General features: G+C 34.3%; 1 protein-coding gene and 1 long non-coding RNA gene across 4 annotated transcripts in view; one reads left to right on the top strand and one right to left on the bottom strand.

Annotated features, from left to right (window-relative positions):
• Positions 1-24,158, top strand: part of LOC140756010 (uncharacterized) — a 165,982-nt gene that overhangs the window by 37,957 nt on the left and 103,867 nt on the right. The window lies entirely within an intron of this gene.
• Positions 1-24,158, bottom strand: part of LOC140756005 (uncharacterized) — an 85,026-nt gene that overhangs the window by 27,805 nt on the left and 33,063 nt on the right. For all 3 annotated transcript variants that reach the window (XM_073091393.1, XM_073091392.1, XM_073091394.1), the window contains exons 2-3: positions 6,839-6,888; positions 5,162-5,703 (exon numbers count right to left, since the gene is read on the bottom strand). In XM_073091393.1, the coding sequence (XP_072947494.1) occupies positions 5,162-5,703; positions 6,839-6,888 (592 nt within the window). The remainder of the gene's footprint in view (positions 1-5,161; positions 5,704-6,838; positions 6,889-24,158) is intronic.

Raw genomic sequence — 24,158 nt, 5'->3', positions numbered from 1 at the left:
CGATGGACGATAGGGCAAATGTGTTCTTGAATGGAGGCCACAAGGGCTGGTGATAGCGGCTGGATGTGAGCAGGACCGAGTGTTGTGACACGCCGTTGCAACTATAGAAGCTGAAGTGATGATGATGATGAACCACGTTACAGAGATCACTAGAGAAGATGTTTAGAAATCATTATTTGAATGTTATTCGATATCCTAGTGGTTTTAACTCTACCACTAAAACACCTTCAATTTTTTTTTATTGCAGCTATTTGCTTCTAAGAATTATAAGTACAGTAGATTTACCAAGAATTTAAACTAGTAGACTTCAAAAGGCAAAAAATTAAACTTAATGGGGGCTATAAAACATTATGAAATAGATTGAAAATGTATATTTCAAATATTTGATTGTCAACTATATTAAAATATTATTATTACGAAAAGCTTCCACTTAATTTCCCTGGAAGTAGTGAGCCGTTGGATTTGTGTCAATGGTCTTTAATTTTAATAACATCTGATTAAATTGGAAATACGCAGCAAAAGATTATGAGGTACAAAGGAGAATAGTCTTCAACAACTTAAATACCTTCCTCATCTACTTCAGTATGGTTATTAAATTAGATTTCTATTTTTAAGCAATCTTTGTGCTTATCAAAATGAATCAAACAATCTTAATCTTAAACGCGATAAGAGTATCTTCTTTAATTAAATTAGTGTCGGGGCCAATTGTATTATTATTTTCAGGTCAACAATATCAAGTCATCGAAGTTACAAAAGTATTTAAAATTCAAAGTATAAATACAAAAAAATGGGTTCCTTGCACCTCATATGTTAAAATTCCTTAAGCCGTTTGAGATGTAAGACATGCCAAAGATTGGACAATTTAGGACAATTTAGACATACATAAATACGATCGAAAAACATTACTCTGTAGCCGTGTAAAAATAGTTAAAAAATAGTACCGCGATTTGTATAAAACATAAGCACTGGTAGCTCAAACAAAAAGCTACAAATACGACGTACAGTACTTAATTCCACATGAAAAATGTTTAGCCACTACGACAAAGTACAGTCATACAATTTAATCTTATAAAGCATTGAACAGAAATTTAATGCACAAAACCATTCTTTATTCGGTATAATTCCAATTTTATAGTGGTATCTGTAAAAGAAATTTAATTTTATACGCTTCGTGTCTTATTTATGGCTCATACACACAGTTGGACAATATTGCAGATCAATACATAGAATTTAAAGATATTTTGGACAAAATCAACCTATTGTATGATATAAACTTATTACTGTTTTACTTGAAGTTTTGCGTATGAGTTCCTGTATAGTAGTTAGTAGTACACTATACTAGTATTCATAACAATAAGGCTCGTATGAGTGCCAATTATAGGCAATATGAACAACGTTTATATATTAGTTCATATTTTTAATTTATATGGAACAAATCGAACCGTACGCAACCATTATAGTGCTGACTGAGCATGGTAATACTGAAATAACCGCGCGTGGGCAACACCCACGAGTTCCAAATTGAGCCGCTTAACTATGATATAGGTCCTACTTATCTGCTAAAATTTACTTTTTTAAAGAAGATATTGTATCAAAGTAAAAAATTCCTTATCTATATTGTCCACTTTATGGTAACAAGTGATCACTTTTTTGTCTCTTTGTCTATCTGTTTGTGCAGGCTAATGTTCGATTAAAACCCATGAAATCTCCAGAATATTTACACTTTTAAACGCGGGTAACACCGCGGGATAAATCTCGTTTTGATAAAATTGTCCTCCTTATTTAACTTACAACTTTGGATGATAGTTAATTTCAAAATTAATATAGCTTCCACGTAAATTTCAGCAAAAGATTTCCGAGTTCAACCGTACCGAGTTCAAATTCGAATTAGCTTCGAAATAAACATAGCGTGTATAAATTAGAAGCTCGGAATTAGTATATAAACGACAATTCACTAGCACATGTTACGTTATATGAAACAACGCGTTAGCTTAATGAACTCATAACGCCTGATTTAGTATCGGGCTTTCGGCTACATTAGCGCTGGAATGAAACTGTACTTAGCGATATGTTTTGCGGATTTATTGAAGCAATAGAAATAGAATATATATTTTGTTAGTTGTTTAATACTTAGATATGATACTCGTACGTCGTCAACCCGTTACTGTCCCATACATACTGAAACAACCGCAACTGTTGCCCACGAGTTTCAATCTGTGCCATTTAACTATGATATAAGAGCTACTTATGTACGAAAATTTTATTTTGAAGCAGACAATGTATAGAAGTAAAGAATTCCTTATCTATATTGTCCACTTTATGGTAATAAGTGATCCCTTTTTTGTCGCTCTGTCTATCGGATTGTTGCGAAGTAGTTTTAATCTTAACTTCATATCTCTGTCTATCTGTTTGTGCAGGCTAATCTTGGAAAAAAAACCCATGAAATCTACAGAATATTTACTTTTAAAGGTGGGTAATGTCACGAACAACTTTGGAGGATAGTAAATTTCAAAATTAATATACCTTCCACGTAAATTAAAGCAAGAGATTTCCGAGTTCAACCGTACCGAGTTCAAATTCGAATTAGCTTCGAAATAAACATAGCGTGTATAAATTAGAAGCTCGGAATTAGTATATAAACGACAATTCACTAGCACATGTTACGTTATATGAAACAACGCGTTAGCTTAATGAACTCATAACGCCTGATTTAGTATCGGGCTTTCGGCTACATTAGCGCTGGGATGAAACTGTACTTAGCGATATGTTTTGCGGATTTATTGAAGCGTTAGAATATTTTGTTATTTGTTTAATACTTCAATTTGATACCTCGTCAGCGCGTAACTTTTTTTTCATATATAGGAGTAGCAGACGAGCATGCAGTCCACCTGATGGTAAGTGGCTACTGTCGACCATGTACATTTGTAATCAACCCCAGATGGGATTAGATATTCCTACCTGAGATCGGCCACAGATGCACCGCTACCCCTGAGGACTAACCTGGAACGCCTCGGAAATGTATATCTCCCTTACCACACCCTTCAAAACGGAACACAGCAGCGCCTAACACTGCTGTTATTAGGCAGAAATAGGTAGGGCGGTCTTGCCGCCAAAGTCGGACCACGAAGGGTTCTACCACCTTGTTGTTCTACAAACTGTCCGTTACTGTCCCACTGCCGGACACGGGTCTCTCAGAATAAGAAGGATTAGGATAGTCCACCGCGCTTGACAAGTGCGTATTAGCAGACATATTATGTTTGAGAACTTTTTTAAGACCTCTCACGTGCCTATGCAGTTTTCTCACGATGTTTTTCCGTCACCATTAAAGCAAGTGATAATAAATTTCTAATTCGGACATAACTTTGACAAATCTGAGTTACGTGTTAAGATACGAACCTCACGAAGAATTACAAATACAAATGAGATTATTAAGACTAATTGTCCTATTTCCACGCTTCTAAGAATGTTTTATCAAAGTATAAGGTCGTAAATAGATCGTAAGTATAGCGCCCTGTTTCGTCTTATCGAGACAAAACTCATATATTATGATCATTATATAACTTTCTCGGTATGAGAAACGCTAAAAGCGTTTGCTATAATTAATTATGAACTTATCATTACGCTGATATGGGAGTGATTAAGGGTCTCGTGTTATTTTCTAAGCATCTTTCTCGATCTTAATATATTTTAATATATATCATAATAATATAATGATAATAAGCCTCACTTTATATATTTTCTATTTCAACTTACGATAAAAGATGATTAAGTGATTTTTACTTGTTTGTATTGCATTATATTTGTCCTAAAAAGTGTTCTTTATACATAAACCCACTCTGGTTATATTTGTATCTTGTTATCATACACACAAAGATACACAAACATCTGGACCCTATAATTTTATATTACTTGTTTAAATGGCTGGCCGGGAATCAAAACCTAAACCCCTTCGAAATGGCAATGGCGGCGTCATGCGGGTTACCAAATGTAACAGGACATATTGTACAATGGACCACAATGAAATTAAAAATAGTACTTTAAGCTAATCTGAATTGCAAAAGTTATATAGGATATTTAAAAAAATAGCGACTAAGAAAAGTATATGAAATGTCATGTTAATAAACAAGAGTAAAATCGAAACAATTTAAATTAACTGACATGATTCCCAAACAAACCGGCAGCAACGTTATGTTAACACGTACAAAGTCAAAGATTTAAGACAAATGAAATTTTACACAAAAGCACGGCAAAATTAACGTACACGTCAACATAGTTCTGAATGAGAAACTAGCAATAAAACAGTCGAAACTTGTCATAAGAACAAACAGACAAAGAGAACAAAGCAACGCTAGAACATCTGATGAGGATTTGCGAAAATTAATTGAGTTGCATCAGATAGTTTGTGACAAGAGCATACACTTGGCTTGTGCCACAAAACTTGAAAGTACAAGATATTTCCAAAAATGCTATGAAATAGGTATGTAATATATTATAATATATAGTACACCTTGAGTCGCTGTAGCTACTGAAATAGGCAAAGGAAATTATAGCAACGTTAGAGTAAATACTTAAGATCAATAAATGAGGAATAGCGATAATTAACTATGGAGTTACAATTTTTCAAATATAATAATCCCATTGCGACATGGCTATGGCATAGAATTTCATTAATAATAAATTGGCAATAAGCAAAATATATAAATCACACATGACAACGAGCGAAACATAGCAACTAAATAAATGTACGGACGCTTTTGACAAAACCAAAAATGTAACGAATTAGTGAAATTTGTTGCTGAACATTAATACAGCGCGCTCATACACAAAATTTAATCCGACCGTGTTTAGCGAAAACATCCTACATGTGAGTCCCCTGCTAATTTAGTTGCCGTGACAGCTAATTTCACGAATTTATTTTAATTTGCAACAAGCGCAAAAGGTAAAGTCACGATTATTTTAACTGACAGTTTAATTTTCACTGATCAGTTATTACACTCATAATCATATACTATTAGTAAAATCTGTCATTTGTAACCAAAGATTTGAAATTATGTATTATAAAAAATTGTACTGAAAAAATTGTATTTCTTGGTGTATTACACGAAAACAATAGATATTATTTTTGTTTAGTATAAATAATGGAATAATTAAAAAGACTTACCGTGAAATGATTATTATTTCCATTGCCAGAATTTCCAAAATACAGTATAGAGCCTGACGAGATGTGCATATCCGTTGCTTTTGTATCGTTGAAAGTAATTTCTTTGTAAACCAAGCAACCCATACGAAGACTGGCATTATCCTCTTCTATAACTAACGAGAGACTTATCCAATCATCGGAATTATTAATATATACCTCTATTGTATCATTCGGTATACTTTTACTCTGAACTAATAAAGTTGTGATAGTTTTAGATCTTGGCATAAAACATATTTGTAGTTCTATATTTTTCTGACTATCGACTATCGTGAATAAACATGATCGCTTAGCATCTGATTGTGAGAGTAACTTAAATGTGACATCTACTATGTATGGACTAGAAAACGTTGTGTCACTTGGTAATATATTTTTTATCGGTACAGTTATATTAGATGCAATTAACCTATAAGCGTCATCGTCGTCTGCTATTTCTACTAAATCTGTATCTATATAATTAACCGTCTTCATCAAAAGATTGAATCCAGCTCTTCCATCAGTTGTTTCTGAAACAATAAGTCATATTTGTAATTGTAATGATAACTAACCATATTTTGGAGGTGGTGGAAATCTTCATATTTCGACTCAGGCAGTACCATCCCAATTCAATATCACATACATACAATTCTGAGACATTCCAGCTTAGTCGTCAGGGGTAACGGTGCTGTAGCCGACTTCCTGAAGTCAGATAATATTAGATCTTATCTGAAATTGATTACAGATGTCCATGGACGGAAGTAGTCATTTACCATCAGGTGGATTTTATTCTCGTTTGGTAATTCTACTCGCATGTCACTTGCAAAATATAAAGCATAGTTTTCCATTGCAGTATTAAAAATAAGACGTATGTTTTTTACACAGAATCAAGAGTAAGAAACTTCTTTTGCAAAAATATTATGAATGCATGCCGTTTCTTACTTTTATAAAATAAATCACAGAGAATAAATGCTTGCTGACTTTAACTATTTAAACTTATGTAGGTATCTCATAAAATATTTCTTTAACAGTACCCTTACAATGTTAAAGAATTTACGTTTTTACAAAAATTACTGTTTTTTAAATTTATTTACTTATTTACCCATACATTTCCAATCAGCGCCCCTAGCGGACTGTATCAAAACTGATTGGAAATGTATGGGAAATACGTAAACAAATACAAAAACAGACATTTTTTTGGTACAAGGGTTGCAAGGGGCAAGCACCACTTAATGGTAAGTGATTACTGGACATCTGTAATCAACCTCAGGTAAGATAAGAATATTAGTGGTAAGAGGACTAATCTGGAACGCCTCGGATAAGTATGTATCTCTTGCCACGCCATCCACACCAGAGTACAGCAACGCTTAAAATTTCCGTTATAAACAGTAATATAAGGCGGTGGTGCCTACGGAGTTGAACCAATTTTAAACACTGTTAATATACATACTGTAATACTGTTAATAGTGTAATATAATTACGTAACGAGCACTTACGTCAGAGAGTTGTAACCACGATAGAGAATTCCGTGTGACGAATACCCGTTACATAATAAAAAATAAAAAGAATCCGCGATAATATCAGTTTAAAATCACGTGATGCGGTATCTTAAATTTAAATCTTTATAGTATCTAATAATTCTTATATTGGATATCTGCTACATACCTTCTACATAACTCCACGCTTCGCCCACATACACTAGAAAAATAAAATACCTGAAACAAAAGAAATGATTATTAGCACCATGTTACATAAGATAATAATTTTATTGTAGGTAAGTGTATATAGTACAAGGAGTGACTAGAAATTAATTATTTATCATTTTTTAATAAAAGCTTTAATCGTATTCTTCTCACAAAACCCTTTCATTTGATATACATATCATGGGGAATGGGGATGTATATAGAAATATCCACCATATAGGGACGGCCGCCGTAAGTATTTGAAGTTAGAATAATGTCATTAAACCAAATATGCATCATGATTTTAAATTCAGTAGCTAAATTTGAACATACGAACTAACAAAGCAGGTCAGATAAAAGCTTGGCAATAAATGATCCAGATAAAACTGAAAAATCTGATCCTGGGTTTGACAACTGGAACCTTAAAGTGAGAAGCTATAGGGTATCACAGCTATTATTTGCAACTAAATAAGCATTTCCATATCACTTCCGCAAATGAATAACGGCCTATAAGCGCCTTGCATCGTGTGAGGATGCCGTACAAACGTCGGATTTGTCAACAGGATCCTGCATTATGAGCATTACCAGGTGTAACGTGCCAGCACTACCTGTAAACCTCGTTAGCTATCCTTGTTGGAATAGCTCATCCTATTATTTAACAGTTTGTTTCTCGAGGTCAGTTAGTCGTTTATTTATTGCAAGAATTGCGGTTCGCGTTTAAAAGTGTACATATTCTGCAAATTTAATGGATTTAGCATAAGTTAGTCCCCATAAAATTAGCTATCTGACAGTGAAAGTCCCGTCTTTTCGAAATTAGCCGGAAGAAGTTTTTAATGTAACATACACAAGTTTTTTGTAATATGTGCCGTCATCATAGATTAGTAAAAATAAATTTTCAAGATTACTGACACATAACAAGAAAATGTAACCAGTTTTGACAATTGATATTGTCATTGTCATCTATTTTCGTGTCGGAAAAATGTAGTTTTAGAGCATCTACGAATGAAACGATATTTCTCCGCACTGTTCTTCGATTTCGTGTTGTTTTTGCACCACTTAAATGCACATATCAGCATTGTTACGCGTAAATTACACCATGACAGTTGAAGACGTAATACGGGAAGACGGGAACGGAAGACGGGAAAACAGTCAGCAATTTTACGTATATGTCTGCCATTTGTGGCTTCCTGAAATTACAAGGTGGTGAGATATCTTTACTAATCTATGGCCGTCATATGCATTTAAAAACTGATATTACAAATTATATATTTGTATAGATTCTACAGCAACCTCTGGACATGTAGATTTAGTTTCGGAGAAGTGCTAAATAAATATACGATACTCGTATAGCCATTCTCTGAAAACTATGGCTGAAACATTTCTACATATGGATGTTTCAAGTTGTAGGTAGGCGTATCTACTTCTTTGGCTTTGGCTTGATGGGTCTCCATGTTTAAATAGTCGTTAGGATATATGATTTTAGACTAAAATTATCGCGGAAATGAGACATTTTATTATGTAAGGGGTACTCACGATATGCGTTTTTAAATTTCTTTATTGCCGATATTTCGACCCAGTTGCATGGATAGTGGTCACGGCGAAACCACGTTTAAAAACGCATTAATTTAAAAACGCATATCGTGAGTACCCGTTATATAAAAGAATAGTCATTAGGATCTTCCAAACAAATGTTCTTTTTTATTTTTATTACATACCTTTATTAATATTTTGGTGTAATTCATCACAAGTGAGTATATGTATTATAAATTGCGTCAATTTGCATTTGAAAGGAAAATTTGTCTTTCTAATATATGTGAGTTTGTCGTCTCTGAAATACCTATATTTGACTGTATATATTTTATGTTAACTTAATTGTTAATTTGCTCTAAAACCTACTTAACATTCGGCGCTATCACGTTGATTTGCGAGGAATCGCGCCGCCTTAATCCTCACACACATTTGAATGAATAGCGAAATCACTGGCAACTCTAATTCCACTGGCATTCAATTAAGACGTGTTTCGAATGTCTAACACCTCTGCTTTATCTTGCTTCCTTGCGTAAAATGTGAATGGCAAAATTGACAATGACACAAAGATAATTAAAGCCAAGATTAATCCTACTCGTATAGTGTACGTGTTGTCAAAAAGCGATTGAAACGCCAGTAGATTCTAACCGGTCTACAATAAATTGGTCAAATACGAATCGTACTCGCACATGGATTCTATTCCACCATTCCCTATTATTTTCTTAGTAATTGTTATAACAGCAACTATAAAAGTAGACGTTTTATGACAATTTTAAGTGTCTAATTTTTAGGGTTTTATTTGTGACCCGTCTTTATTTTAAGTTTAAAGTTCTATAAATATTTCAGAATTTCAGAAATTTTGCATTTATTTTTTAAAATAGGTTTTATAATAAAATACTAATTCAAGCCACCAATCTGATACAGCTTATACATACCTACTTCAATAATACGTTTAAACTTACCGAAACCACTTATAAAACTAGAGTTTGAAAAGTTTGAATCAATTACAGAACTTTACACACAGAAAGGGAAAGATTCCCACGCATTAGTTCGTTGTGCCTTATTACTTATTCATTACTATTCGCGACGTATATTTTACAGGGTGTTCTATACACCATGCCACACACATATGCACACACGTGCCGTCATGTAAATGAGTCACTTGCTTGATGGTTTGTGTACATGAAATTGCTTTCATGTTGAATTAAATTAGATATTCGTATTAGGTTGATGACTGCCACGGAGGTATAAATTAAACGCGAGTATTTCTTCCGTTATGTCAAGATACGTGCACAGTGTTATAGCGTAGGTTTTAGGTATTAAGTAGGTATAGTCGGCACCAAACTGCTAGTCCGCTCTGAGGTTGTTGCGAGCAGGTGTAGTCATACAATTTGCTACTGCGGCTATTCATTTCTATATTCAGAGCGGACTAGCACTAGCACTTTTACGTGGACTATATTCACATAAGATTCAGGATAAACATTATGGTTATTCATTAATTTTTACTGCGACTGTCGGTGATATTTCACATCAATAAGAAAACTATGATCTAAAAGTGAAGGATGTTCATTCAAACTTCAATATTTTACACTAATGCTATAACTGGACATCTGTATTCAATCCCAGATCAGATTGGTCCTACTTGTGCAAATGCGTGCTACCCTGGGATTAAGTAAGAACGCCTCTGATAAGTATGTTTTTTAACTCTTTCTTCGAACCAGGACACACCAGCGCTTAATACTGCTGTTATTAGGCACAAAAAAAAGTTGTAGCAGTAAAATCACCTACAAAAGTTTTAAGAAACGCCCGCCAGCTGTTTGACGTACAAGGATTGCAGACATACACACAAATGATCTCTCATTATAAACTTAAAAGAGAAAAAAAATCATGTAACAAAATTAAACATAACTCGATTATAATAGACACTCAAATTAGAATGCTAGGGGCTATCAGATTAAAACTCCTTTTAAAAACATATCAACTAATTACGGAGAGCGTGGAAACAAAACAGTCGTTAACATAATTATGTTTAAGGTAATTGCAACACATTTCTTTTGTTATTTACGAAATTGAAATAGCAAACGAGCCTACTGTACCCTTACCATGAGTTTTTACGTTTTGACAAATATGACTGTTTTGGTATTTGTTTAAGTATTTGCCCATATGATTTCCAATCAGCGCTCCTAGCGGATTGTATCATAACTATAGTGTCAGTAACGTAACATTAAATGTCTAAATTGACAAAATTACGCTTTATGTTTCGTTTCTCTCTTTGGCGAACATGTGAGGTAGACAAAAAGACTTGAGCACTTACTTATTGTTACGTTTACTCAGTCTACTTCAGACTGATAACACTAGTTTACAGTACTGTACAGTATCTGTTGCCGGAAAAAAAATATCTGTTCTTGAGTACGTATATTATTCACATTTTAAATATATAAGTTATTTTTTTTTATCAGCTTTAGTTTTTCAGTTTCAGCTATATACGTTTCAAACAGAAAAAAAACAAGTGTTTATATGGAAAAAAATAAATAAAAAATTAAATTAAACATTTAGATCTAAAAAAAATCGCTTTAACGCTCTTCTGTTACGTGTTGATTTAGGAAAATGGCGTATCAGAGATCAGCAATAGTCAGACATCATGTTCGGATGCCTGATAACGTTATTTTATCACGCGTAAGTCCTGATGCATACGCACTCCTTGCTCTTCGCTCATAATTATCTCCTCAATTTTCCGGAAACCTGTCCAAGTGACTATGGAGAAAGTGGAGTTTTATTCTCATATTGCACCCCATAATTTTTAATTGTAAAAGAAGGTCTTCAACAAGGTTCAATAAGTTTCCGATTTCTTATTTCCGAGAAAATTTTGCATAACAGAGAGGAAAGATATCCAAGCTCTTAATTCAAGCTCAGTCATTAAATCTCTAAATTTGGCAATCTTTCTTAAGTTGTCGAATATGGGGCCCATCAAAAATCCTGGCTTTAATCTTTTCGAAAGTAAGCTGAGGATTTCTTTGACAAATGAAACTAAACCAATTTCCGTTTTTATCTAGTGACTTAAACTGTTTCATGATGCCCAATTTTATATGCAATGGCGGAATGATGATTTTGTTACGAGCTGCTAGGGAATTCTGAACGAACTGAAGTCTTGATGCCAACAATTCTGAAGCTCGTTTAGAATGATCCAAATCTCTTACAAGATCATCTAACTCGTTTTGGGAAAAGCATTTCGGCTCATTTGGTATACCTTCAAAATTAACATCATTTGGTAATGAGCATGGTGTTTCAGTGTCAATTTCTTCTAAGGGTCCAGATATATCTTTTTACAGTAACAAGTCAGATGTATATTGCACTGGAAGCTGAACACAAGTAGTACTTGGGTATTGCCATTAAATTCGGTATTTGGAGTTTATGCCGTTTATGTTCGTGCTACAAAAGTAACAGTCATGGAGATGATTTTGTGGTTCTCGCCAAACAATTGGTGTTTTAAAAATTTAAAGGCACTTCTTTTACGACTTTTCCATAATCTTAAATATCCAAAACACGATATACAAACACAATTAGGCACCCAAGACTTGTCTTTTTTACCCAAGGACTATTAAAGTACAGAATATAGGTATTTTTAACCAACTCTGATATAACTTTCCGACAATTCTTAAACACGTACTCTCCGCAAATGGTGCAAAAGTTATTTGGATTATTCAAACAACGTCTTCTTGAAGTACTCATGTCACAAAAAAATCCGATATTATTCTTAACACAGTAAAATATGCTCGTTATGCTCGTAAATAAGAAAAAAATATAAAAAAGAAAAACAAAAGAACTCGAGCTGTACAAATATTTTTGAGAGTATATATATCAAAAACGAGTTATAAATGAACATTTACATTCATAAAATTGGCGGCAACTGATAAAAAAAAATGTAAACTAGTGTAATAGATGGTGCTGTTTTAAGAACATACTATTTTATTTCCTGCGTATTCTGTTTACTAATAAATTATGTCGACATTGTAATTAGCATGACATCAAGATGCGTAACCAGAGCTTAGTGACTTTAATAAAATTCGATTCATCTTGCGTAAGGTCAGATGAATCCGTTCCATGAGTCAGGAGCCTAGATTTATGACAGAATAAGGTCAACATGTAGTAATATAATAAACTAAATAATATGTTTGTTACGTATAATATGTACTCATCTGGTCACAATTAACGCGAGACAAACGGTAACAGATTATTAACCGTCACAATTCCACACAAGATTTTATTAATTTATTTAATTGAAATTTCTTTATGTCTACTAATATAAAAATATATTTATAATTATCCAAGATATCCAACAATAGAGATAATATAAAGAAAATGAACTACAATTAAAATTTAATAATTTGTTTAATTAGGAAGGTCTTAGCCAGTTACACTAATTAATACTAAAAAAAGACTAACTAGTTAATACAGGAAGAGCAAAAAGTACATAACATTAAATATATCATTAAAATAAATTAAAAGGCCCATCAACTTATTCACTAGTCAGAAGAAATTTTCAAAATCGCCTTTACTGTTATTCTCAAAGGAATCTCGCCCTTATAGCCAAGATAATTTTAGAAACAAACATAAACCAGTCAGAAATGAAGTACCAATAAATATCATGGAAAATACAAGCAAATAAGGAACTATGAACGTGGTATTAGAAGACCAGTTTCTCACTAAACGTAGGGTAATAATATTTAACGACATTACTTTACACACAGAAATAGTCTCGCAAGGTTTTGCATTGTTATGTTGCGAAAACAAACAGTTGCAAACATAAACTTGCAGCTTGTGAAGAACACACGAAATATGCAGCTCATTACATTTCTATTTTCGACTCAGACATTCTTTTCAGAGCGCAGTGGAGCCTAGTCTGAGACTCAAGTGGTTAATGTCTAAGGGACCGCTTATAACTAGACCTTAGCTAAGACCTAGTGTATCTAAAGTAATATAAGCAGATTGAATTAAGGATAAGTACATATAATCAACAGTTAACGTTTGATATGAGTAATACCAGCTATAGCTCGGTTTGATTTAATGTTATTCCGATTTTATTACCCGACTGCCAAGGAAGGATTATTTTATCTACACTAATATTATAAATTGGAAAACTTTGTTCATTTGTTTGGTTGTAATGAATAGGCTTAAAAACTACTGGAGCGATTTTAAAAATTCTTTCACCCTTCGAAAGCTACATTATCTACGACTAACATAGGTTATATTTTATATGAAATATATTTGATAAATAGATTTTGAGGCGGTACAAAGTTTGCCGAGTCAGCTAGTTATTAATATAGTATTAATACTATTTTATGTTATATTATACGAACTATACTGAAAATTTTAAAAATATATTTTAAAAACGAAATGGCGAGATCTCTTTAAAAACATTTTTGAAGATTATTGCAACCATATTTAATAAATTTAAAACTTTCGTTATGTTACGTTTTTACGAGTATTTCGGAAAATAAAGCGAAAAATATTGCAGATAAACAATTACAATTACATAAACACGCACACTCAGATCAGAATTGAAAATTCTCTTTTTTAATGTCCATCGAAATCAAATAATAAACTGAAGCGAGTCACACCATAAGGCCGAAGAGTCAGTAAAATAACTACATAAAACATTTAGGTTTCCCACGTTAATTATACAAAAACTGCGTAAAAGTCACAACAAACATTCTACATCCATATACACTAGCTAGATGCAATACACGCAAATACAAGCACACACAAAGTTAGATAAGAATCGAACTCGGAACCGAATGATTGTAGACCTATGCCGCTGAGCTACGCGTGTCAGAAAAATAACGTACCATTTAAAAGTATACCTAAGGTCAGAATAAATCCAGACTATTCTTTGCATTACAATCCATCAGTTGCAAACTAGTGCTCAGCGCGAGCTGACAGTGCGAACAATCCCGGGTCGCGTTAAACTGACCCACTTACAAATGATCTGTCCACTAATACAGAATAGGAAAATTTTTTTATAGTAGGTACGTATTTCTACGCAAATATCAAATGAAGTAAAGATTAAGTAGCAATGGAGTATAAACTATACAGTCAACCTGATGGTATGTGGTTACTACCGCCCATGGACATCCATAATTAACCTTAAATATGATTAGACCTTACCTGAGGTCGATCACAGTAGTGTTGCTATCCCCGGGAACTAAATGTGAACGCCTCATATTAGGGGCTCTACCTTACCAGACAATCCATAAGCGCGTAACACTGCTGTTATAAGGCAGAAGTAGGATGTGGTATCAGGTGAAGTAGCAGGCATAAGGTTATTAAATTTTAAGAGTGAATAATTATAACATTATTAAGAATTAACGCCTTATGAAATTGTCGTAGCAAAAAAATCCCTTGCCTAAACGAGTCTTTTTTCAGGCTCTTTTATTTATTAAAGTAGCTACTCGTATAACAGTCCATCCACGTGATCCAGAATTTAATCCAGAAGTTAATTAGTTAAATTAATATTCTCTTACAGCTTATGGCTTATAACAAGAAGCATCGTGGGCGCATGCCTGAGATTGAACCAAGAACTCGGGAATGGAAGCCACGAATTTATACTACCAGGCTATTATATCGAACATGATAATGAAGAGTTTGAGATAATAATTAGTTCATAAAATATTGTTTTCAACTTCCATCCTTTGCAATTATTTTCTTTGATTTATATCTGCAGCTTAAACAAGCTTCATTTATAACCAGCAAAAGAGCATATTGCGTGAGAACATTTAATTTTAAAGAAAAATATTAGTTTCGTTAAAATATTAATTTTGCCGTTAACGGTGAAAATGCATATTAATTAAATTAAATTTTATCTGTAATTTGAGTTCCTCTTTTAAAAGAGGCTTACATAAAAGGTAAAATATTTAAAAAATATGAACATGTTACCGTAAGTCAGAATCCATTTTGTTAAGTGCAAAATTGGCTGCAGTATTAAAGTTAAATTTAAGGTAAGTACTTATTACATCAGCTTTTATGAATTTTAAAGATGGTAGAGTTTTCGTTGGGCCTCTACTGTATATCAGTATATTGTGTGTGTAGTATACTGTATATCAGTATACATATATCAGTAGTACTATGCGTACTACTGGTACACTTATGAAACTGCTGCTACCACTACTACTGCCACCACCATGTACATCTGCCTAATAACAGCAGTGTTAAGTGCTGCTGTGTTCCACTTTGAAGGGTGTTGTAAGATAAAGGAAACATACTTATCGGAAGGGTTCCTATTTAAAACACACAACGCAACTGTGGCCAACTTTAGGTACCAATCTAATCTTATATCTGGTAAGGTCGCAGACTGTCAATCGTCGTCGACTTCAATATAATATTAAAAAAAAATAACTTCATAAAAATAGTGTAAAGCTGTAAAAATTCTAGCAATGAAGTGCAGAGATACTGACAGTCTGACATAAGGTCTACAACTCACAGATCATGAACATAATCAATCTAAAGTAGATTTCTGTCCCATTCGGAATTAGTTACGTCATTCAATGGGCGCAATGACCACTTCACATCAGGATATCTTCGAAGCAACCAATGAACATGTAGTGCATATTGCAATATGATCATGAACCCATTTTTCCCCACTGCTGGGAGTGGGATACTTTTGAAACGTGAAAATTTTAAGCTTAATTTAGTAAGCTGGCCAATTGCGCATTAGTAGACTTAGACATATATTCAAAACTTTGAAAATAAATTTTAAAAGTGGTAGAACCCTTTGTGGTTTGACTTCGGTGGCACCACCGCCACACCTATTTCTACCTAATAACAGCAGTGTTAGGCGCTGCTGTGTTCCGTTTTAACGGGTGTGGTAAGGGAGACAGACTTTTCCGAGGCGTTCCAGCTTAGTCTTTAGGGGTAGCGGCGCATCTGTGGCCGACCTCAGGTAGGAATCTTAACTTATCTGGGGTTGATTACAGACGTCCATGGGCGGCAGTAGCCACTTACCATCAGGTGGACTGCATGCTCGTCTGCTACTCCTATATTATAAAAAAAAAATATACGAAATGGGATTCGAACATCGGACCCCAACGTATTATTAGGCCGAATTATAAACCTCTGAAATAATTACGTAGAAACAATAAAAGAAAATAATAAATAGCAATCAATGCCGTCCTTTATGTAACACCCATCCTCAGAAAATATGATGTAAAGAAAATTGAGAAATAAGTATTGGAAATCGGTAAATGATTACTTATAACCGTGTGTCCAGGAATGATTTATGGCGACATAATGTTGCAACGTGTTTTCCTCCCAACAATATTAACATAAGTAATTGGCCAAGTGCGATCCGAACTCACATACGGAGGGTTCCGTAATACCATTGTTTCGTATTCGTTATCATATATCATGAAATAAGTGTCTACCTTTTACGGTTCAATAGATAAACCGTAAAACGCCAACATATACCTGTTTTTAGAATGAAGAGACGCCTTTATTTTAATTTTAATTATTTGTTGTTATAGCGGATATAGTAATAATAAATGTATTTTTTAATGGATAATGTATCTAATGGTACAAGAAATATAGCCCTGGCGGTAAGATGGACAAACAACAAATATTATTCTTAGCTCTAAGGCTTATGGTCCCATTTTTAACTTAAGGGTACAGAACCCTAAAAATGTCAGCGACAAAAGTTAAACCTGTTTATAATAGGATATTGTATACTCATTATAAGCTATTAAACGGAGACGTAATACACCTTGTAAGGTCTGCTGTACATTGAACAACGTCGGGAGAGAATAATAAATTTTTAACAAAAAAACATTACCGACTTCACTATGGTTACAAAGTGTAAAATAATTTAAATATTAATTGGTTAGGTACATACTTCGGGAGTCAGCGCTTATGATGGACACAGGTTATGTAGTGATCCAGCAATCTGTTAATATGTAACAATATGTTTAGAAATTAGTTATTTTAAAGGGCTGACTAGTAGTTTTTCAACTGATGAATTTAAGAAAATATTTGTTATGTCACAGAAAGCGCTTGCTATGCGCAATGGACGCATCTTCTATATATAAGGGACCAACCAAAATACACCATAATATAGACAAAGTATTATTTGCTGGATTGACGAGATAACTTAGATAAAGATTAACTTAGATAGAAATAGATTTGGTCATTCAACTGTTACTTGATTAAGTAATAACAGAAGGCAGTAACTTTGGTGTTGTAGTGGTTTTGTTATGGACAGTTACATTGTTGGTACTTTAGTGGTTTTGTTACGAATATCACTATTGATATTATTTGTTTAGAAAACTCGTTATAAACTCTAAAAGCAGATCAGTATTAAATTATAACAACATATAATTCGCCAAAAATTCGCCGAATTAATTTCCGTCGCGTCCGACCACATTGTATCGGTCAATTATATTATAAATACAAATACAATACAAATCGTTACTACAGTGTAGCGCGACCCTAAGACATAAAGTGTCTAGTACAAGGCGTAATAAGTGGAAATCTTGTAGGCACTTTTCATAAACACGTACCCGATAAACACTCGGCGACGTTGCAAATTTTCAAAAAGCACACGCGATTATCGTCTGTTCATCCTTGTAATAACGGCCATAATCATTTGCGGAATCATTGAAGCTTGCGTATAATTAGAGTGAATCTCCCGGTTAGCGAATAACATCTGCGTGTGATTCTTGTATATAGTTTTACGACTTCCTTAATAATAAACTGTGACATTATTAAACGGCTTAAAATAACACTAGTGTAATGGAATCAGCTCACTACTATATTTAGTATGTGAGAGATTACATTTTAATAATGGACGTATTTTTTTGTAATATAGAAGTTTCAAGCGAGCATGTGCACTGATGGTAAGTATCTACTACCGCCCACGAACATATGTCAACTCCAGATAAGATTAGATTCCTACCTGAAGTTGGCTACAGAGGTGCTAAAAGCAAGCACTGAGGACTAAACTGCAAAGTCACGGAAAAGTATGTCCCCCTTACCACACCCTTGAAACCAGAACCCAGCGGTTAACACTGCTGTTATTAAGCAGAAGTGTGGCGGTGTTGCCGAAGTCGAACCAAAGAAGGTTTTAACAAATTTAAAACATAATGTTAATTTAATATTATTTCGTAGGAATGGAAGTCCTAAGAAGCTTTAAAGTTTCTGTCGGATACATTACTATCATTAAGGATTAGCTCTTTGGTTGAAATGCCGTGTCTATGTCTGTTACTTAATCCTTCAGGCCAATACATAAGTCCGTCTTTATAAAATACAACACGAGACTCCATACTTTCCTTAATCCCGTAATATTTCTATTTAGGGTTGATGAAATAAGCCTATTTCTATTGAGGATTAATAAAAGTGCCTATTTCTATTTAGGGTTGATAAAAATGTCTATTTTTAAATAATATTGATAAGCATGCGCGTGTTAACATTAATATTTATCAATTACTGCTTAATTAATGCTTGGATGGCAAAATAATATAATATCTGCAACAATTTCAATCGCATACTTTACAACTTTGGATCACGTTGCGCATAGAAATTTCTTTGATTTTTTTTCTCTCTCACTTTTGTCTGAGGATGCAGTCCACCTGATGGTAAGTGATTACTGCCGTTCATGGATATCCGTAATGAACTCCAGATAAGATATTCCTATCTGAGTTCGGAGACGGATGCGCCGCTACTACTGAGGACTAAGTGCTCGTACACAAAACTGCGATGCGACGTCGCATCGTAAAAATCTGCGAGCTCCCTCGACGCATCGCAAGAACTTGCGAATTAATTCGCATCGCACATTCCTGCGATCTTTCGTCACACTTGTTGACGCCATTTTTAGTTCGTTCTGGGACAGCGTGTGGGGAAGACGTACAGACCTGTATTTGTTGGGTGGGAAGACGTATACTTTAATGTAAAAAAATGACAAATTACATCGTTGACTTTTTTATATTACTGATTGAGGAGCGCCCTGTTCTTTGGGAAACTAAATATAAAATAAATTATATATAAATTATATATGAATTAGATAAATGGATGAACCCAAAATTTTCTTTGTTACTCTTTCCTCTATCTCTTAAGCAATAACAAAAGTGCACACTTCTTTTTACGATTCATGTCACGACCTAATTTTCAAAATACGTTCCGTACGGTTGACGAAAGAATGGTCACCCTGGGAGACGCTATGCCGCACGATATCGCATCGCAGTGTCGCGTGTCGCAATTTTCTGCGTTGCGAATTCGCATCGCGTCGCATCGCAGTTTTCTGTAAGAGCCCTAAGTTGGTACGTACGCCTCGAAAAAGTATTACCCTTACTGTGTTCTCATTTGAAGGATGTGCCTTCAAACCAGAACACAGCAGCGCTTGACAGTGTTATTATTAGGCAGAAATAAGTGTTGCAGTGGTGTCGAACCACAAAGGGTTCTACCACGTTTCTAACCACCACTAGACAACTGAACGGTATTTACTTTTACGTGCACCATGCTTTCAACGCCCATCTTGGATCATTTATCATCATTTGGCACGAATATTCGGGAAACGGACATACTACTAACATCTCACTAATGCGGTTAGCGGAATGATATTAATAGAAAGTCAGGTTAACATTCATCTTTGTCATTTAAAAATGGAAGCATTTCAGTCGCGCTGAAAGAAATTAGTATAGCATCCTTTTACCGAAACTGTTTTTCTTCCGACTACGGAGCGTAAAGTTTTTCGAGTGTGTATATCTCATTGTTGGTAAACCCTGCAGCCTAAACGGTTTGACGGATATTAACAAATGATATGGATTGGACCAAACTAAAGGTTTGACATGGGCTATATTTTAGCTGAAGGTTTTTTTGATTCATTATGATTATCTAGTTTAATTGTATCAACATACAATCAGGTGCAAATATTTTTACCAGGTAAATCTCCGTATACTGCATGAGCAAGTATCGGTTAAGTTTAGTTTCTTATAACACATAAAAAAGGGATGATATTTTAAAAAAATAAAGTGTATTTTGTACAAACAGACAAGTTTATGCATTTTTGTAGCAGACATATTCGTTCAGACTCTGAACAATGTTGGATATCAAGTTTTTCAATCTACGCTATCACACCCATAATAACAGGTCTGTGCCATAATATTTACAGCTTATTTCATCACCTGCCGCTTAACGAGCTGCATCAACAACTCTTTAACAGATGCCACTTATAAAGACTGTAAATACATAATAAATTATTATAATATTTACAAGTGATGAATAATTTCTTCAAACTTGCAATATTTAATAGCCAATTTTATGGTGTCAATTTCTATCTGTCTGGTAGTAAGGGTGCAAACTGTTTCAAATACCTTTAAGCTGTGGTAAGGGAGACAGACTTTTCCGAGGCGTTACAGCTTAGTCCTCAGGGGTAGCGGCACATCTGTGGCCGACCTCAGATAGGAATATCTAATCCTATCTGGTGTTGATTACAGATGTCCATGGGCGGCAGTAGCCACTTACCATCAGTGAACTGCATACTCGTCTGCTACTCTTATATTATAAAAAAAGGCATATAATTAATATAATTATATGTCTTTTACCTTTCAAATTTCTGTATTCGTATATGTGTGGGATTTGCCAGTCTCCTAATTTTCATAGATGAATAAGCAAATTCTAAATTTAATCCATTCCAGCGCACTAGATACGGGTACATGGACTAATTCTAATCTCTTTACGGAGACCGCTTTTGGGGCGTACCTGACAGCTATCCCTACCCTGACCTAGTTCGGAGAATAGCTTCACTCTGGTATTGATGTCGACAGAACCAGACAAACTCTCTACAACTATTCCACTGATTTGTATATCTTTTCAGAATCTACTGTAGGTGTACCAGGATTTAGTACACAAATCGAAATATTGGTTTATATTTCACGTGGGTTTATGACAGATCTCGTAAAGGCTATTGAATAATGTTCTGATGCAAAATCGGTGGTCATAATGGTAAGAACCGTTTTAAATACTTTTTCCTGTATTCCGAATTCTAAATACAAAGCAAAATCATTCGTTAAAACTACAATTGCAAAGGCAATAAAATCACTATAAAGATTCACATCCTTTATATTGAAATGGAAATGCACTTTAAAGTATACGGATATTGGAAAAACATTAGTCTTGAATGCAAGAACAGATATGACAATGGAGCGGAACCTTTCAAAGCCCGGCACTCGTGTATTGATTCCGTTTCTCTATGGTCTTGTAGTTTTGCTTTCGCTTCCAGTTGAAAAGTCCAACCACGTAGATGTAAAACTATTCTCTCATTATTTTTCGTCTTCTGCCATTTGATTTTGAATTTGAAAATGAGCGTCAGGAGAATTTTCGGAGCTGCTTTGTTCAAAATGTAGAGGACATACGCTTTTTGAATTTATTGGGAATTCACTTTGATTTACGTTTTCATTCATGATTTTATTGTACAGACCAATTCAAATGTTTTATTAGTGCCAAGACTTCACTTCATTTTATCTTACCCCTTACTCGAAGCTAATTTGACGCATCAAGTTCTTTATATCGTTTTTATGTAAACAAAGATTTTGAATCAAAATTTGTGAAAAAAAAATTAGCATCAAACAGTACGTGTTAAATGTAACAAACGAAATAAAGCTCATTAGCTTGATTAGAACCAAACCAGACGAAACAAGGATATCACTTCTTAGATATATCCAATACCCATATAAAATATTCTACCGCTTTTGAAATACCAAAGAAATGAAATTGATGAATTTAAAGTCGAATAAATTCATAATTCCTTTGGCGTAGCCGCCTCGAAATTAACAATATAAACATAGCATAGCCGTCACAATAGGCACTGTGTAATGAAATGATACAAATGCTCGGATTTTGCCAATGTAATACCATTTTCTCACGAGTTCCAAGAATATCTTAGACAAACATACTTGAACGCGAGATTTGTCACAGTCAGTGTTATGTGAAATTAGATATTATTATCTCGTTGCCGCACGTTTATATACTTTGAAATACGTGTAATTTGGAAGTTCAGATAATATATTCGAATAGACATTCTACCTTCGTTGGATCTCCGGACTTCCATAGGCCTTTTTGTTATGGATTATAAACAAGCTAGATACTGCTGTGCAACTCATGGACAAGTTTCTGAATTTAGGGCCACTTAAGTGCTCAAAATATGTATTTTGTTTCCTCAGCCCCTTACACTTCCGTTGCGAAAGTTGCTAAATAGAGATGATATTATTAAATAACAGACACAAATCATGACGGATGTGTTCCACGTAAGTTCAAATGATTAATGTGTTTGACCTAATAGCACCTATCTTTCTCTTTCCGTCCATATCATAGGACACAACGCAGGGTTTTTCTTCAAAGTTATCTATCTTTTTTTATATATTGGAGTAGCAGACGAGCATGCAGTCCACCTGATGGTAAGTGGCTACTGCCGCACATGGACATTTGTTATCAACCCCAGGTAGGATTAGATATTCCTACCTGAGGTCGGCCACAGATGCGCCGCTACCCCTGAGGACTAAGCTGGAACGCCTGGGAAAAGTATGTCTCCCTTACCACACCCTTCAAAACGGAACACAGCTAACACTGCCGTTATTAGGTATAAATAGGTGTAGCGGTGGTGCCGCCGGAGTCGAACCACAAAGGGTCTACCACCTTTATCTGCTTCAGTCATCAGCATCGGACAAAACCAAATTTTAGGAATGCACCCGGTGTCTAAAACTTAATGTATGAATGATCCAAATAATAAAGGTCAATTGTTAGTAACGCGGAAATATTTCACATAACAATTAATATCTGTCGCCGGACACTGGTTATTAAGATATCTGAGTCTATTGACTTCAGAATAATTGTTCTGTTGATTTCCTTATTATGCTACTTTCTGCTAGGCAATTATTTCTTTTTCCATTTTTGAGTGAATTTGTTTAAAAAGAACCTCATCAATATTACCAGTAATAGTTCCGTGGTATAAGTTTCCTTCTCCCACTCTGAAGATGTCATTAGAAATTCATTATCAATCACATCAACGGTGCAGGAAAATGTCTTGAGGATATCTATTTAAAATTCTATATATTTTTCTCAATGGCGTGTAGTTTCCAGTAACTTATGATTAGTCACGCGTATCATGTATGTATACCGTATACGATGATTAAAAAATCTCGTTGAATTTCTTATTATAATTATTCTGTGTTCGCTACCATTCTCGTGCACACAAATAAATACTGCGCCTTGTGAATCTTATCTTTAACTGCCCTGAAGATAACATCAGGACGTTTAACTAGATGGGCAAGTGCCATTTGCATGGTCCCGCGCCAGTAATTCCAATAAATTATTCTTCTTTATATGAAACGCTCAAGAGTAACACATGCGAACAGCTAACCAGCCAATACTTAACCACTTAAGAGGTTGGTGCGGAAAAATGTAAATGTTTTACGTTTTTTTAGTATGACTTAAAAGCTTCGAACTTTGTTGTATTAAAGGACATTTTAAAAAAGCAAAACTTTAAGTGAGGTTGAAATAATGTGTATTGATAACGTTATTGCGATTATAACATGAGCTTCGAAAGTATCAGTCATTTAGAAATAACAAACAGACACTCCTGTTTTATTACTAAATGAGCTATGCTCCGCGGTTTTATTCACATTTAAAAAGAAGCAACCCTGAACGTGGAACCCTGTTTTTTCTATAATACATGTAAGCTTATATTACTCCTTGTTTAATCAACTAACTGCTTGCGAAAGTCCCGTCACAATCGGTAC

The sequence above is a fragment of the Epargyreus clarus genome, unplaced genomic scaffold (assembly GCF_041222505.1).
Source record: "Epargyreus clarus isolate Ecla_fem2 unplaced genomic scaffold, WU_Ecla_fem_2.2 ptg000034l, whole genome shotgun sequence".
Taxonomy (NCBI): Eukaryota; Metazoa; Arthropoda; class Insecta; order Lepidoptera; family Hesperiidae; genus Epargyreus; species Epargyreus clarus.
Note: the sequence above shows the minus strand (reverse complement) of the source record. Positions and strands in the feature narration are given on the sequence as shown.